The sequence below is a fragment of the Dipodomys ordii genome, unplaced genomic scaffold (assembly GCF_000151885.1).
Source record: "Dipodomys ordii isolate 6190 unplaced genomic scaffold, Dord_2.0 Scaffold14, whole genome shotgun sequence".
NCBI lineage: Eukaryota > Metazoa > Chordata > Mammalia > Rodentia > Heteromyidae > Dipodomys > Dipodomys ordii.
Window position 1 is genome coordinate 384,543 of NW_012267230.1, and position 18,020 is coordinate 402,562.

Consider the following 18,020-nt stretch of genomic DNA (forward strand, 5'->3'; position numbering starts at 1 on the left):
GGAAGTAATTTGGCTAAAGGGAAAAAAAAGCAGATAGGATAATATGACTGAGATGGAGAAAGAATTAACATAGCTATGACTGTCTTGTTTGTATTTATATATATATATATATATATATATATATATATATATATATATATATATATATATATATATATATATATATATTCAACATAGGTGAAAATATGAAGCTCCAACACAGGTGGTTAACTTGATAAGAGGCACTTAATCCAGTAAGAGATGTTCAATGCAGAATCAGGTTCCAGATGTCCATTTTGCAATCAATTTCAAGCAAGTTGGGTTTCATACAGTTTTATTTTCTGGGATTAGGTCAATTATTTTATGAGGTAACGATTTCTATAGCGGACTCTTTTTTGGGGGGGGGTCCAATCGTGGGGCCTGAACTCTGGGCCTGGGCACTATCCCTCGGCTCTTCAGCTCAAGGCTAGCACTCTACCACCTGAGCCACAGTGCCACTTCTGGTTTTTTTCTTTTTGCTTATGTGGTGCTGAAGAATCGAACCCAGGGCCTCGAGCATGCAAGGCAAGCGCTCTACCACTGAGCTACCTTCCCAGCCCTATAGTGGACTCTTATCTGTATGAATTCAGCAAGATTTCAAATCCCTGGGGTGAACTAAGGTGACTAAGCTCTTAAAGGAGAATAAAAATTCAGACCTCAGTGCTAAAGGTGTATTTACACCATTCAGCCTCCAGGGTGCATCCTGAAAACAGCACACGTTCACCCCTATTAAGGCATCCTTACTTGAGGATCTGTTTTCTGCCTGGTATCCCACTTGGTTGTTCCCATTTTTACAGCCACTGTCTACCACCCTCAGAAACATAAATGATATCTACTAGATTCTACTAACAGAGGCATAAAAATACCCATCTTTACAAAAAAATTTCCATAAGGTTAAAATGAGGAGTTATAGATAAATTATCTACTACCCCAAAAATCAGAATCTGCTTTTCTGAGAGTTCTGATCAAGGAAATCGCATGCATTGCTGATGAAGTGCACAAGCACCTGATATTACTAACAGACAATAGTCAGGATAGTAATAAATGCCCATCTGACCCCTGGTGTGTACCAACATGCTCCTATATACTCCCTTTGATCTTTGTGATCCTCATTCAGATGGGTTTTACTTCCATTTTCTGATGAAGTAAAACAAGACAAAGAGCATGATGGCTGATTAAGGAATTGGGTCTCTTGAAGATTTGATTGAACTCATGTTTGAATCTCTTCCTAAAGAAAATACTTTTCTTTTTCTCTTCTTTCTTCCTTTCTTTCTTTCTTTTTGTTAGTCATGGGGCTTGAACTCAGGACCTACGCACTTTCCCTGAGCTCCCATCTTCCCTCCACTCACCACCTCTAGGCTAGCACTTTGCCACATAAGGCACAGCTCCACTTCTGGCTTTTGGGTTGTTAATTGCACCTAAAAAGTCTCACAGAATTTCTTGCCTGGACTGATGAACTCTGATCCTCAGATCTCAGCCTACTAAGTAGTTAAAATTACAGACCTGAGCCAGCAAAGCCCCGCCTAAGATAATTCTTTAAAATACTCACATGGAGCTTTTAATACACCCACCTAGGAGAATATTAAAGGAATTCTAGAAACCACAGTGCTGTGGCTAATGCTTTTCTTTTACCTTTGCATTGGCAGGGATATTCTCTTCCTCTTTAGTGATATACTCTGTCCATGCCTCCCAATGTCCACCTGCTTGTTTGACGAAATAAAAATCATAGACGCTTCCTGGACCCAAAGAAACAGAACAGGCCCTTAAATACAATGACTCACATTTCTTATTGGAGGTATTTGACCCTTTAACTATAGACATCCAAAACATATGACTAGTCTTGGCATAATTGTGGTGAATTGTACATGTTGCCAGTAATTGTCAAAACTGGAGCAACATTTTAAAGAGGAATAACTTCATTATTTGTATAAAAATGATAAGTGCTGATTATGGAAGTGATTAAATGATTCTGAATAAGCAAAACAGCAGGTATGAGAAAAACAACAGCAAAATAAATGAAGGCAATAAGTCATTCCAAAAAAATTTTTTTTTGGTCAGTCGTGGAACTTGAACTCTGGGCCTGTGCGTTGTTCCGCAGCTCTTCAGCTCAAGGCAAGCACTCTACCACTTGAGCCACAGCACAACTTCCAGTTTTCTGGTGGTTTGTTGGAGATAAGAGTTTCATGGACTTTCCTGCCCAGTCTGGCTTTGAACCATGATCCTCAGATCTCAGCCTTCTAAGTAGCTAGGATTACAGGTGTAAGCCACCAGCGCCCAGCCAGTCATTCCAATTCTATATCCACAAACAGCTTCCTTTTTTTCTTTTTATCTTGACCAAAAGTCCATCAGTGATACCATTTTATTTTCTTAAATGAGTTCAAGCAATGATATTAAATAAAATAGAGCTAGATATCAAACTATGCCAATCATTTAACCAAGCCACATGAAATTATGCACAAGCATAGAAATAAAGTAGAAAAATGTCCCATGAAGTCAGGGAAGGCTTTCCTGAGTAATCAAATTTAGAATTATAACCCTGAGCCCTTGTGAAAAGGCATTTGAACTTCTCAAAGATAGTTTTAAGAAAATGCAATCAAAGCCAGATATAAAATGTCACATATTACATAATCTCATGTTTACAAAATATTAAAAAGAAGTCGAATCTGCCAGATACCAGTGGCTCATGCCTGTAATCCTAGCTACTCAAGAAGCTGAGATCTGAGGATTGTGATTCAAAGCCAGCCAGGGCAGGAAAGTCTGTGAGACTCTTATCTCCAATAAACCACCAGAAAACCGGAAGTGGCACTGTGACTTAAATGGTACAGTGCTCACCTTGAGCTGAAGAGCCCAGGCCCAGAGTTCAAACCCCATGACCAACAACAACAACAACAAAAAAGACAAATCTACAGAGAGAAGATTATTGGTTGTCTGTGGCTGAGGGTGAAAATAGGGACTAGCTGCAAATAGTCATGAAGAGACACTTATATAGGGATGAAAAAAAGTTCTGAAACATAAGCCTTCCTCTTTTTAAGTTGATTCTCTCAGATATTTGTTACTGTACTGGAAAACTAACCAGCATAAAATGAATCAAGAGACTGAAGAAAGGCAGGAAAGTACACTAGGTATCTCTCCAGTGGTTGCCTAAAGACAGAAGTGCACATTGCACAGAAAATTAGGCAGACATCCACCTGCTTGCTAGCTACTATTCTTGTCTTCCCCTAACTAGGCTGGTTTTCCCCCTGTAGCCAAGAGAGCAGGAGGGGCCCAGACCATAATGGGTAAGAAGATTGTCATGACACCTTAAATTCAGTGCAGCATGCCCCTTCAAAGTAAAAAGCCACAGAACCTCTCTGTTGAGGATTTTCCATTGTCTTGAATGTTCACAGATGAAACCTATCTAGAAAAGATGGCTTCCAACAGATGGAACTGGTTGATTCCATGTGGTCATTGGATCTTGGCCATTCCACTAGTCATCCATGTAAGAGCAATGGTTTATTGCATTTGGGTTCATTTTAAAGACATTTTATGAATTATATTTGCCTTGATCATGCCCAGAAGCAGCAATGAGTCTGAAAACTAGCAGGAAGAAAGTATATATTTCTCATGGAAACAAAAGTAAAGCCTAACTTTATCTGGATGTGTTCATGGTGGTTGCTTGTAAAATGACATTTTAGTCTTACCAACATCTTTCTGAACTAAACCTGCTTTTAAATAAGTAGTTGTTGCAAAAAAGATAGATGAAGCAAGTTAACAACAATATGTGCTGGGAATTATGCCTTATTGTTTGTGTGTGTGCCAGTGCTGAGTTGGAACTCGGGCCTGAGAGTTCTGTCTCTGCCCCTGACCTTTTTTTTCCCCGCCTCAAGGCTAGTGTTGTATTATTTGAGCCATTTCTGGCTTTTCTGATGGTTAACTGGAGATAAGAATCTCATGGACTTTCCTGTCTGAGCTGGCTTCAAATCATAATCTTCAGATCTCAGCCTCCTGAGTAGCTACGATTACAGGTAAGAGCCATGGGTACCCAGCAATGATGGCTTCATTTATGCTACATCATGGAAGGGGAAAGGAAAACATCACAGGACAAGGGATGTTATAGGGGAAAAGTTAGAAATGTGGCGGAGCTGTACTGGTCCTCTTGTTGTAAAACAGCAGAAATGATGTTATTACAAAGGGAGCCAGAAGTGGGATCAGTGGTAACTCATAAACCATCTCTATAGTTTCAGAGCACAAACAGATCAATCTTGGATGATGAGAAAAATTTAAAACAATATATGGTCTAGGTGAAAAAAAATTGCAATGTAAAGGAATATAATGTAAAGATTAGCCTGAAGAATATATTTCTGAAACTTGTTCAATGCATGATTTAAAACCAGTTTCAGTAAACTGTTTGGCGTCTTCTATAAGGCATAAAAAGATACCATTTTAAAAAATGAAATAGGACCATAAAGCCATTGGAGAAAATTAGCCATAGGAGAAATGGTGAAATGAGATGAGCCAGGTGTTGATAGCTCATGCCTGTAATCCAGGCTACTCAGAAGGTTGAGATCAGAGGATCAAGGTTCAAGCCAGCTGGGGAAGGAATGTCCATAAGACTCGTATCTCCAGGTGGACCCGTTGCAACAATGAGAAGTACAAGTTGTCATGTCGAAAACGAACTTTACAACTTTGGTTGTGGGGGGGGGAGGATTGGATAGGGGGGGCAGGAGGAGGCTGGGAAGGGATGTGAAGGGTAAACAAAGGAGAAGGCTGCAATGCTTGATAAGAAATGTACTCATTATCTTGCCCATGTAATTGTAACCCCGCTGTACAGTATGTTCACAAAAAATAAAATAAATTAAAAAATAAAATTAAAAAAAAAAGCCAGAAGTGGCACTGTGGCTCAAGTGGTAGAGCACTAGCCTTGAGCTGAAGAGCTGAGGGACAGCGCCCAGGCCCAGAGTTCAGGCCCCATGACTGGACCCAAAACAAAACAAAACAAAACAAAAAAGACTCGTATCTCCAATTAATCAGCAAAAAACTGGAAGTAGAGCTGTGGCTTAAGTGGTAGAGCACTAGCCTTGGGCATAAAAGCTCAGTGTCCCTGCCCAGGCCCTGAGTTCAAGTCCCCAACACACACACACACACACACACACAGACATAGAAAAATCCAGTGAGAAATAATGTTGGTGATAATGTTGACGATAAATACAAACTAATAACACTTATTTAACACTTTCAACATACAATGTTTTAAAGGTTTTTTTAAAAGAGCTTTAAATATTAAAAAGTCATTTTACTGCTATTATTACGGTGTTATAGAGAGGGACTACCATTTCATAAGTCAGGCAATGAACACATTTTTTACATGTAATAACTCATATAAACCTTCTAAGAACCACAAATATCTTCTATTTTTATTTGTATACATTTTGTAATTGTGGAAACTGAGGAAGGTTAGGAATTTACTCAAAGTCTCCCAACTAGAAAGAGTTGGAGCCAGAATTCCAGTTCTAACAATTTCATCCCACAGCCTGTGCTTTTATTATTATTATACTAAGAAAACTGGCAAAGAAACAAGATGTGAGGGCAGAATGAAAATCATCCAAGGTAGTGAAGAAACAAATTCAAGTTGTGGGAGACTGATATTAAAATAGAAAGTCTGCCTAGAAAGGGCAGAAACAGAAAAAAAAAAGAAGATAATCTATATAGAAGCCAGAGAATAAAAATTTTCCTTTGGACTAAACAGATGCCTCACATTCCAAGCAGAATAAATAAAAGAGGAATTGTGTCTAGACATAGCCTGTCAGAATAAAAACAAACACAAAATCTACAATAGTACATTAAATAAAGAACACATGAGGAACAAATTACCACTATATGCAAAAAATGCAACTTCGCTTCTAACTAAAAGAAGAAAAAATTGAAATAAAAAAGCGAAGAAATGATTTTATGTTCCCATTTCAGATGAGCCCAGAATGACAAAATATATGAAGCAGAATGCAGAGTGTCAAGAAGAAAGTGACAAATTTGGTATTATAGTTGGACACTTCAACACCCCTCTGTCAGTGATTGACAGTCAGAAAATGAGTGAGAATATACTTAAAACTTAACTGAATATAAATGACATGGAGGGATTCATTTCTCTGACAACAGCAGATAACATTCTTCTCAAGCTCACAGGGAACCTTCTCCTTGGGAGGCTGCCATTCTTGGCCATAAAACATTTTAGCACACTTAAAACAACAGATAACCATTGTTGGGTGCTGATGGTTCTTGTCTGCTATCCTTGCTAGTCAGGAGGCTGAGATCTGAGGATCACAGTTCGAAGCCAGCCCAGACAGGAAAGTCTGTGAGACTATTGCCAATAATCTACTAGGTAAAAGCCAGAATTAGAGCTGTGACTCAAGGGGTAAAGTGTCATCTTTAAGCAAAAGAAGCTCAGGGACAACACCCAGATTCTGAGTTCAAGCCCCAGGACTGGTACACACACACACACACACACACACACACAATGAAAATATTCTGGATATGACAAGTGTTTAACACCACAAAATTGTATATTTTATATATTTTAGCAAAATAAAAATGAACAAAATATTTTCCCAACTATTGGATCTAAATGGGGCTGCCAATACTCTGGTTTCTCTTCAGATGGTATAAATCTTTCACCTTTTACTAAACAGGGCTGCCATGTAATTCATCTGACATTATATCAGAAGAAGTGGGCTGGGTGGCAGAAACAAGATTGTGAATACACACACTTTTGTGTGTGTTGTACTGGGGATTGAACTCAAAACCTGGCACTGGTTGTGCATGCGCTTGAGCCACACACCTAGTTATTTTGCTTTTATTTTGTTTTTCAGATAGGGTCCTGGCCTCAGACCACAATCCTCCTTCCTCTGACTCCCACATAGCTAGGACTGTAAGCATGCACCAAAATGCCTGGCTCTGTTTATCCTTTTATCATTACGAAAAATTTCAACCATGGAAACTGACAATATTGTACAATGATTATTTGTACACCTACCACTTACATTTTATATTTAGTTCTTATTTTTATGCGTATCAGTTCTTCTCTCCAATCTTACTCTTTTGAAATATTCCAAAATAAATTATAAATATGTGTATAGTTCTGCATAAAGATGTTAGCAATATATCATTAACTAGGGTTCAAATTTTATTTATTTTTGGAATAAAATTTATAATACAATGTACCCATTTTGAGCTAATTTTCACAAAGTTTGGCCAAATATACATACCCATGTAATCTAAGTCTCTTAATATACACATTATTCTCACCTTTGGAAGTCCCCTCATGGCTTTTCATACATTCTTTCTTACAAGTACAAAAGGTATCTGGGCACCAGTGGCTCATGCCAGTAATCTAGCTACTTAGGAGGCTGAGATCTAATGATCAAGATTTGTAGGCAGCTAGGAAGGAAAGTTCCGTGAGTATTTGTGTGTGCCTGGGTGGATGGGGTGGGAAGGGGTGAGTGTGTGTTGGGGGGTATCCTGGGACTTAAACTCAGGCCCTGAACTTTTTACTACTAGAGTCACAGCCCTACTTCTGGCATTTTGGTGACTAATTGAAAATAAGAATCTCAGGGACTTTCTGAAACTCTTTATCTCCCTGAGATTCTTAGCTCCAATTAACCACCCAAATGTTGGAAGTAGGTGTGGCTCAAGTTGTGGTGCCAGGGACAGTTCTCAGGACCCTGAGTTCAAGCCCCAGTGCCGGCCTTAAAAAAAAAAAAGGTACAACTGTTTTTTTTTCTTATGGTATAAACCTCTCCTTAAGTTATAGAAATATAGAAAAATAAACCTAAAAAACTAAAAGTACCCGGGCACTGGTAACGCACACCTGTAATCCTAGCAACTCAAGAGACTGAGATCTGAGGATTATGATTCAAAGCCAGCCCAGGCAGGAAAGTTAATGAGACTCTTTATCTCCAAAGAAAACATTAGAAAACCAGAAGTAGAGCTGTGGCTTAAAGTGGTAGAGCACTCTCCTTGAGTGCAGGGACAGTGCCCAGCCCCTGAGTTCAAGCCCTACAACTGCCCAAAACAAAACAAAGCATAAAAGTAAAATTTCTGGGGCCTGGGAAGGTGGCTCAGTGGTACAGTGCTTGCCTTGCAGGCATGAGGCCCTGAGTTTGATTCTTTAGCACCACATAAGCAGAAAAAGCCAGAAGTGGCACTGTGGCTCAAGTGGTAGAGCACTAGCCTTGAGCAGAAGAGCTCAGAGATAGCACCCAGGCCCAGAGTTCAGGAACTATGACCCACCAAATGAAAACCCCAAACAAACAAACAAAAAAAAAACAAAAGTAAAATTTCTGGATAATGAATTTTTAAAGTCTTATTTTCTATTTCCTTCTCTGTATTTTCTAAATTTTATACAGTATATTAGTAGATGTTAGGAAAAAGTATAAAAGGCATTTAAACATTTCATTTGAGTAAAGAATACCACTCACAGAAGAGCATTTTTAGCCATTAGTCATTTTAAAGATTTTGTAGCAAAATTGAAAACATTTTAACATATTAGGCTATAATGCCAAAATTAAGAGAAATATTAATATCACAGCTGCCATGATATGTATCAGATAAACAAATAATACAGGACTAGAAAAGAGTGGGGGGGAAATCACCACTCTGTTTAGGTGATGGATTTATGGGTAATTTTTGTAAGAAAAACAAAAATATACACCTGAAGCTGGTGTTGGTGCCTCACACTTGTAATCATAGTTACTCAGGAGGCTGAGAGCTGAGGATCACAATTCAAAGCCAGCCCAGCCAGGAAAGTCCATGAAACTCTTACCTCCAATTAACTACCAAAAAGTCAAAAAGAGATGTGTGATTCAACTGGTAGAGCATTAGCCTTGAGCAAAAGAAACTTAGGGACACAACAAACACCCAGATTCTGAGTTCACGCTCTAGGACTGGTACAAACAGCAACATAAAAAAACTCAAAACAAAAATGTCATGTCATCTCTTTATAAATAAAAAAAGCATTCAGCCTAGTGTTATTCACTAGATAGTATGTTGAAAATGAACCATACAACTTGTATGTGGGGACAGGAGGGAAAAGCTGCTAGAGAGTAAGGAAAGGAAAAGAATTGTACTCTTTACCTGACTTATAATCCCTGACTGTAACCTCTCTGTATATTACCCTTATAACAACAATAATAATTAGAAAAATAAGCACTCAAACCATAAGACCCTGATTTTAGGACCTCCCATATTCACACATACAAGTCAGCTCTGAAGAAGTGAACCCACACCGGGTGCCGGTAGCTCACACCTGTCATCCTAGCTACTCAGGAGGACTGAGATCTGAGGATCACAGTTCAAAGTCAGCCCAGGAAGGAAAGTCCATGAAATCTGTATCCCCAATTAACTACCAGAATATGGCTTAAGTGGTAGAGTGTTCGCCTTGAGTGAAGAGCTCAGGGCCAGTGCCCAGACCCAGAGTTCAAGCCCCATGACCAAAAACAAAAACAAAGAGAAGTGAACCCACCCAGAAAGCTATGAAATATTCTGTAACGAGTATGTGTGTCAGTAGTGGGGCTTGAACTCAAGGCCTATCTATGTACTATTCCTTAGTGTTTTTTGCTCAAGACTGGATCTCTACCATTTGAGTCAGAGCTCTACTTTTTGTTGGTTAACAGAAGTATCACTGAATTTTTTGCCCTGGGCTAGTTTGAATTGCAATCCTCGGATCTCAGCCTTCTGAGTAACTAGGATTATAAGCATTATTCACTGGCATTTAGCTATCTTAGCTTCTATAAAGGGCTCACACAGTCCATGCATTTTGGTTGATTGGGGACATGTAATTTAAGTTATCTTACCAAGACATAATAAACAAGCCTGAAATTACCTCTCTCAGGAAAGATGTTGTTTTTGGTGAGTTTGACACTTTTGGGTCTTGGGTTTTTGTCATCTATGCCCATGATCAGGTTGCGGAAAAACAAATCAAATTTCCTTCTGCTGTCCCCATTGATGGTGCCAGCTACTGTCCACACCAATGCAAAGAGGAATAGTCCTTGCAGCCAGAGGAAGATCTGTTGACTAGACAGGTTTTCAAATAATTCACTTTCTTCATCTTCTGCTTTCCTTAATTCATCTAAAAGTGAAAAGGGGGATGGAAGTTCAGGCCAAGAAACAGCTACAGATTTATATCCATTGGGTATGAACTGGCTAGTTTTGCCAGGGAGCTCTGGAGATTCTCTCTCTCTCTCTCTCTTTCTCCCCTCCCCCTCTGTCACACACACGCACACACACACACACACACACACACACACTTACTCTTTAATATTGTCTGGGTGCCCATCATATACCAGATCCTTTACCACATACATATTTCTGTGTGTATCCTGATCCTGGGGCTTGAACTCAGGGCTTGGGTACTGTCCTTTAGCTTTTTTGCTCAAGGCTGGTGCTCTACCATTTGAGCCACAGCTCCCCTTCTGGCCTTTTAGGTAGTTAATTGGAGACAAGGGTCTGATGGGCTTTCCTGCCCAGACTGGCTTTGAACTGTGATCCTCAGACCTCAGCTTTCTGAATAGTTAGGATTACAGATGTGAGCCACCAGTGCCTGGATCCATTTACATATTTTACTGTAAAATATACACAGTATAACAATTGACAATCTTTTTCATTGTAAAGTGTATATAATCTAATGGTTTAAGTACACCCATATTGTGAATTATCATTGTCATTCATAATCAGAACTCTTTCCACCTTGTAGAACTAAAGCTTTGTAACCACTAAACAATAATCTCCATCCTCCCTACACTCCTCATTTAGCCAGAATTGTTTTTTGTTTTGTTTGTGTTTTTGTTTTGCTGTCTGAATACTGTTTGAATACTCACAGTATCTAAACATATGTAAAGTAGATTCATATAGTACTTTTGTGCCTGGCTTATTTTACTTAAACAATGTTTTAGGGTGCATTTACTTTGTGTTATGTGTCAGAATTTCCCAAATGATATTTCCTTGGGTGATTGTAACACCGTTTTATTTACTCATTTTCTGTTGATAGATATTTGGGTTGCTTTTCAGGAATAAGAATGTCTGATAAGGGGCTGGGAAGGTGGCTCAGTGGTAGAGTGCTTGCCTTGCATGCCTGAGGCCCTGGGTTCAAGTCCTCAGCACCACATAAGCAAAAAGAAAAAAGCCAGAAGTGGTGCTGTGGCTCAAGTGGTAGAGCGCTAACCTTGAGCTGAAGAGCGCCCAGGCCCAGAGTTCAGGCCCCACAACTGGACCAAAAAAAAAAAAAAAGAATTTCTGATAATTATTTTGATAATTATTATATACTCAGAAGTGAAAATCTGGGCAAATTTATATTTCCTTTTTTTTGAGCCACCAAAGTATTTTCCATACCTACTATATCATGTTAAATTCCCAACAACAATCTGTAAGGATTCCAGTTTCTCCACATCCTCATTGGTGTTTGTTTTTTGTTTGTAGCCACCCTAATAGGTCAGAGGTAATTTGATATTATTATGACTCTGACTTTCATTTTCCTAATAATTAGTAATGTTGATTATTTTCATGTAATTATTGGCTATTTATCTTCTTTGGAGAAATGTCTCTTCAAGTCTTTTATTCATTTTTGTATTACATTGTTTTATTTTTTGAATATGAGTGATTCTCTTCATATTCTGAATATAAATCCTCTTTATGTGATTTGCTGACATCTTGTTCTATTCTGACTCTGTTGGTAATTCTTTTTTTTAAATGCATTAAGATTTTAAATTTTGATGAATTCTAATTTACTTATTTTTTTTTTTGTTGCCTGTGTCTTTGGTGTCAAGTCCAAGAACTCATTGATTCAATGTCATGAGCTTCTACTTTTTGTTTCTTTTGAAAGTTTTGTAATTTTTGCTTTATCTTTAGATATTTTACACATTTATTTTTCATATCCGTATTGGGTAATGGCTATATTGCTCAAAGTGATATACACATTCAAACCATTGCGTATCATTATCCCAAAGAGAATAAGGCAAGAGAAGAGAAAAGGCAAGATGGCAGATGAGAAATATTTGCTATTTTAATTCTTTGAATGTTAAGAATCTGGTGACAGAAAAGAGATTACATCCTGAAGAAAGAAAGACAAGAAAAAAAATCTAGAAACTATAAAGGATGGGAACTCAGAAACAACAGTGAAATAATCCAACAGAAGAAAAGCCAGCAAGAGTTCTGAGCCCTCGTGAGCGGCAGGAGTTAGGAAAGAAGATATAATTAAAATTGAGACTTATTAGGCAGTGACTATTCCACTGTGGAAGGCTAGCCCTACTGTGGAAAAGTCATCCTGCCATTCCTCTTATCTCAGAGGGTGACAGTAAGACTTCATCTTGAGAGAGTCCCTGTTACTCTAGGGACCTACAAATAAAGAGCTATTACTGTTCAAGAAAATGTATGAGACTTTGCTATAGAACTTGGGTCACAGGAGGTGGGTAAGGAGAGGAAGAGAGTCTAATGGGTCCCTTTATAGAAAGGTTAAACTGCAGGAAATTACACTGGCAGCTTGGCCATTAGAAGCAGCTGCTGGGTGACAGCTTGGGACTCCTTGACAAGTCACATGGCAGAGGCACTGGTGACTGCTGTATTTGCCCATTGAGGAGTATGTTGGTGACTCACAATACCCAACAGAAGCACCATTAGAGATGGCTGCTCCAGACATCTGGCAGTGAATGACACCCCCTGCCCAGGCCCTCTATTGAGTCTTGAAACAGAAGCTTAGGAGTAATAGAAATACCATTAGAAGCAGAATGATCTATAAAAATATGGGGGTAGCAGTTGTTTGTGACTTTACCCTCCCCATCCTGGAGAGAATCCTATCTCCTGAGGCCAGGGTGGCAATGAGCCTTTGAGTCTGACACTTTCAATAATCACTAGCTAATGTGACAGAGTGATGAGTGGGATAGACCTAAATTATGAGCTTTTCACAGCCTATTGCACTCCACAGAGAGGTTTATATATCAGCCGAGAGTCACAAAAACAATAGAAAATCCATATATTGTTATATATAAATCTATTGGTCTTTGGTAATATTTTGGTTTGGCCGTTTTGATTTTTTAATTTGCTTATCTGCAGTGATCTTTTATGCATATTCCTTATAGGCCATTTACTTTTTTGGGAGGGGACCAGTCCTGGGGCTTGAACTCAGGGCCTAGGGGCTATCCCTGAGCTTTTGTGCTTAAAGCTAGCCCCTACCTCTTGAGCCACAGTTCTACTTCTGGAATTCTGCAGATAAGAACCTCACAGACTTTTCTGTATAGGCTGAACCACAATCCTCAGCTCTCAGCCCACTGAGTAGCTAAGTTAAAAGGTGTAAGGCACAGGGACCCCATTCCTAGGTATCTTTTTAAAGGCGAATCTTTAAGATCCTTTAGGTATAGGATCATATAATCTGCAAAACAGAATAATAAGTACCTTATAACTTATGTTTAACTATTACTCATGTTACATTTTTTTGGGGGGGGTCTGAACTCTGATCCTGAGCGCTGTCCCTCAGGTCTTCAGCTCAAGGCTAGCGCTCTACCACTTGAGCCACAGCACCACTTCTGGCTTTTTTTCTGCTTATGTGGTGCTGAGGAATTGAACCCAGAGCCTTATGCATGCAAGGCAAGTGCTCTACCACTGAGCCACCTTCCCAGCCCCTCATGTTACATTTTTAATTTGTGTCTACAATGCTTTTAGAAGAAATAAACTAAGAAAATGTGTCAGAAGTTGTAAAGATTCATCTTGAATTTGTCATCTTGGAAAGAAAATTAACATGTAATATAAGTTCTCCAAATGAACACACCTGTAGTCTTCTGCAGTAGAATGCAGTGGAATCTGATTTGTGTGAAATACAGAGATACATGATTGTATCTTGGGAAATTCATAAAACACTGAAGTACTGTTTTAAAATATCCTGAAGAAGTTTCATAGTTTTGGACACCAATGTGATTAGTTTTCTTATAGTACATTCATAGTTTTACATGTCTTCATATTTTTTACTATGTGAGTTTTCTTAATAGGAAAACTTCCTATATTTTATCAGAATTTTTTTCTGAGATGAATTCATATCTATCATCTAAACCCATCTCCTATCAAGATAACATTGTTTGGTAGAGATAGACAGCAGCCTTAGGCCAAGAAAAGATGGGATAATTTGCTTAAGAACAAAAAATCAACCCTGGCATTGGTAGCTCACATTTATAATCCTAGCTACTAAAGAGGCTGAGATCTGAATATCGAGGTTCAAAGCCAGCCCAGGTAGACAAATCTGAGGTTCTTATTGCCAAATAACTAGCAGAAACCAGATGTGGAGGTGTGGCTCAAGTGGCGGTCTTAAGCAAAAAATCTAAACAAATATGTGAGACCCTAAGTCAAGCCCTAGTATTGACAGGCACGCCTGCACACAAGCACACACACACATACACGTGCGTGCGTGCACACACACATACACACACACACACACACACACACACACACACACCATTATTGATCAGAACAAAATACACAGACTCCCCCAGGAAATTCTACTATCTACAATTCAAAGGCCCTCTTGTTCTTAATTGCAGGGGCTAAAGAGTAATGAGGACAGACAAAAGCCAAAGACCCCCTTTCCTCCCCCCGGCCTGTCCTATTGTACTTACCAAATAGAGAAGAGTACAGTCTCATCATAGTATAGGCCAGATGTATGGGAGATGTTTGGACCACAAATTTACAATGAAGGCGACAAAATTCTAGGCAGGGCTGGACCAGCCACATGAACATGTCATTGACCTGAGAGTAGAAAACTCTGTGAGCTTTGTAGACATCTAAAAGGACATTATCTCAGGAGGCTGGAGATGTGGTTAAGATTGCTGGTTAACTTTGAGTGTAGGTTCAATGTTTTTATTTATTTATTTGTCAGTCATGGGGCTTGAACTCAGGGCCTGGGCACTGTCACTGAGCTCTTTTATGCAAGGCTAGCACTCAACCACTTGGAGCCACAGTGCCATTTTTCTTGTGGTTAATTGGAGATAAGAGTCTCATAGATTTTCCTGTCCAGGCTGGCTCAAACCAGTTCTCAGATGGCTTAGCCTTCTGAGCAGCTAGGATGACAGGCATGAATCACAAGTGCCTGACAGGTTCAAATTTTAAAATACTTCACTTTTCATCTTTTCTTGGGTTTCCCCAGGATCCAGAGCACAGTGCCCAGATTGCCTTGTGATCAATCACAAGGAGAAAGAGCAGATAAGCCAGAGTGTTTGACAAATCCGATGGTTTAAATGAATTTTCAGTTTATGATATTTTCAATGTGTTGATGAGTGTGCCAAGACATTATCCCATCTTAAGCTCAGGAGCAACTACATGAAATCAGATGCTATTTGCTGAGCATCTAATAATTGCATTGCAGTCCACAGTGCTGGGGATAAAAGGGGAATACGATGACAAGACCTCTGCTAGCTCATAATCTGATTGTAATATCTGAGTTGCTATTCGTTGGCAGAAAGTTAGAAAAACCCCAGTCAGCCTTTGTCCCTTCTCCATCCTTGCTAAAAAGCAAAAGAACATATCACCCTTAGTCAAGTTTACCAAGCTGGCAGCCTTGCAGAAGGCTGCTGACAACCTTGAGGCACCAGCTGCACTGAGTTGCCGTATTAGTCAGGGGCTTATAATAAAAATCATTTCTGCACTAGTGTCAATAGCACTGATAGTATTAGTCATGCTGACCAAGTCAAGATTATGTTTTGCCTATGCTCCTGTGACTCAAGGCTATGTTTTGCTTCTATAACCTTGCTTGCTTGCCTCAGTAACAGGGCCTTTAGACCACCAATTAAAGACCACACCACAGGGCTGGGAAGGTGGCTCAGTGGTAGAGTGCTTGCCTTGCATGCATGGGGCCCTGGGTTCGATTCCTCAGCACCACATAAACAGAAAAAGCCGGAAGTGGTGCTGTGGCTCAAGCAGAAAAAAAAAAGGACCCCCACAGAGTGGTCCTACTATGGGCAGCCTATTGCAAATTATTATGTATGATATTTACCATAAAGAACAAATGAATTTAAAGGTCATATAACTATAACCAATGAAAATGTGCCAAACCTGTACAAGATGCTATGTCGAAAAACGAACTTTACAACTTTGGCAGGGGGGTGGGGGAATAAGAAATGTACTTATTACTAATTGTAACCCCTCTGGTATGGTATTTACACAATAAAAAACTTATTAATAATAATAAAAAAAGAAAATGTGCCAAACCTGTCTTGCATGGCTCCTTTATGTAACTCTATGTAACCTACCCCTTAATAACCCCAGCTTGAGGACTGCTCAGGGTTGCAGCCACAGCTCCCAAATCTGTGCTGTGTCCCTGGCTGGTCAGCTATCTACTTCCCCAATAAATTCATCTTTTTACATGAGGGTATCTCTGAGTGGTGAACGCTTTTCCCCATAACACTGATGGAGGAGGGACTAAAAACAATAGAAATAAATTTTAAAAAGCAATGCAGTAACTAAAGTGCAGATGATGGGGCGTGTTAGCAGGAAACCAAAGTGTTATAATGGAGAATAACAAGAGTGAACAGAGGGTCCAGGGAAGCCTTTTTGGAATAGTGGACCTTTCTGCTGGGAAGTGAATGATAAAGGTGAGCCATCCATGAGATAAACTGGGTCAAGATTTCCATATGAAGAATAAAATGTGCAAAATCCTTGAGGTGGTAAAACCTGGGTTTTCCAGGAATGTAAAGAAAACAGGAAACTCCGCCCTGGAAATGCATGTTCTAGGTTTCTGTGTGCTTAGGTGCCTGAGCTAATGAGGGTCTAAGTTCTGGGCAGTCAGAGTGTGGTTAGCAAGATGAACAAAGATGTGCAGATGAGAGCAGCAATTAACCAAAAGTTAATAGAAACTGGAGAAAGAGAGAGCCTCAAAGAGTTGCTGAGAGCTAAATTAATTGAATGTGGCTGGAAGGATCAGCTGAAGGCACACTGTAAAGAGGTAATTAAAGAAAATGACTTGGTGGCTGAAATCACTCCAAAAGGCAGAGCCCTGGGGCTGGGAAGGTGGCTCAGTGGTAGAGCACATGCCTTGTATGCCAGAGGCCCTGGGTTCAATTCCTCAGCACCACATAAGCAAAAAGAAAAAAGCCGGAAGTGGCGCTGTGGCTCAAGTGGTAGAGCGCTAAGCCTTGAGCTGAAGAGCTGAGGGACAGCGCCCAGGCCCAGAGTTCAGGCCCCACGACTGGACCCAAAACAAACAAACAAAAGGCAAGAGCCCTGGTACCTGACACTGTAATGAAGGAACTCCAACAAAGAATAAGAACATTCATTGCTCAGCATGCCAGTCTTTAAGGTTGAATTAGATTGTGTTATTCTATGGTTTTATTTCTGAAAATTTGCCATAAATTCAAACTCAGTCTCCCAAAACAAAGTCCTTTTTTGTATGATGGTATACAGTTTTCAGTAATGGTGTATACATTAACACATTTCCCCTAAATGTGTTATTTTAATAAGTATCTCATGAATAAAAAAAAAGGGGGGGCTGGGAAGATAGCTCAGTGAAAGAGTGCTTGCCTTGCATGCATGAGACCCTGGGTTCGATTCCCCAGCACCACATAAGCAGAAAAGGCTGGAAGTGGCACCATGGTTCAAGTGGTAGAGGGCTAGCTTGAGCTGAAGAGCTGAGGGACAGCACCCAGGCTGAGAGTTCAGGCCCCATGACCAACAAAAATAAGTAATACATAAATAAAAAAGAAAACAGGAAGGCTAGGGAATAATGGGCCAGGGCTAAAGAGAGCCAGTGAGGAGGCCACAGAGTTGGGTAGGGCCAGATCACAACAAGCCCTGACAAGATGAAGTTAGATCTGTGCCAACACCATTTCAGAATTTCTGATGGGCTTTCGGGCATAGAACTTTGGCAACTCCAGAACATGTGTATATGTGGACAGGTGATATTGATTACATCGATACTTTTATGTGTTTGTGGGGGGGGGCAGATAATTGTATCAATGTGTGTATGTGTATGTGTGTGTGTGTCTGTGTGTGTGTGTGTGTCT

The 18,020-nt window shown here is 39.7% G+C and overlaps 2 protein-coding genes across 2 annotated transcripts in view; one reads left to right on the forward strand and one right to left on the reverse strand.

Annotated features, from left to right (window-relative positions):
* Nucleotides 1-18,020, reverse strand: part of Dnah3 (dynein, axonemal, heavy chain 3) — a 209,322-nt gene that overhangs the window by 66,272 nt on the left and 125,030 nt on the right. Inside the window, exons 39-41 of the mRNA XM_013011154.1 lie at nucleotides 14,643-14,772; nucleotides 9,872-10,117; nucleotides 1,651-1,754 (exon numbers count right to left, since the gene is read on the reverse strand). Of these exons, the coding sequence (XP_012866608.1) occupies nucleotides 1,651-1,754; nucleotides 9,872-10,117; nucleotides 14,643-14,772 (480 nt within the window). The remainder of the gene's footprint in view (nucleotides 1-1,650; nucleotides 1,755-9,871; nucleotides 10,118-14,642; nucleotides 14,773-18,020) is intronic.
* Nucleotides 16,812-17,316, forward strand: LOC105982040 (transcription and mRNA export factor ENY2-like). Its single transcript, XM_013011452.1, has 2 exons — nucleotides 16,812-17,028; nucleotides 17,238-17,316. The coding sequence occupies exons 1-2, from the start codon at nucleotides 16,823-16,825 to the stop codon at nucleotides 17,314-17,316; spliced, it is 285 nt and encodes a 94-aa protein (XP_012866906.1). The 5' UTR covers nucleotides 16,812-16,822.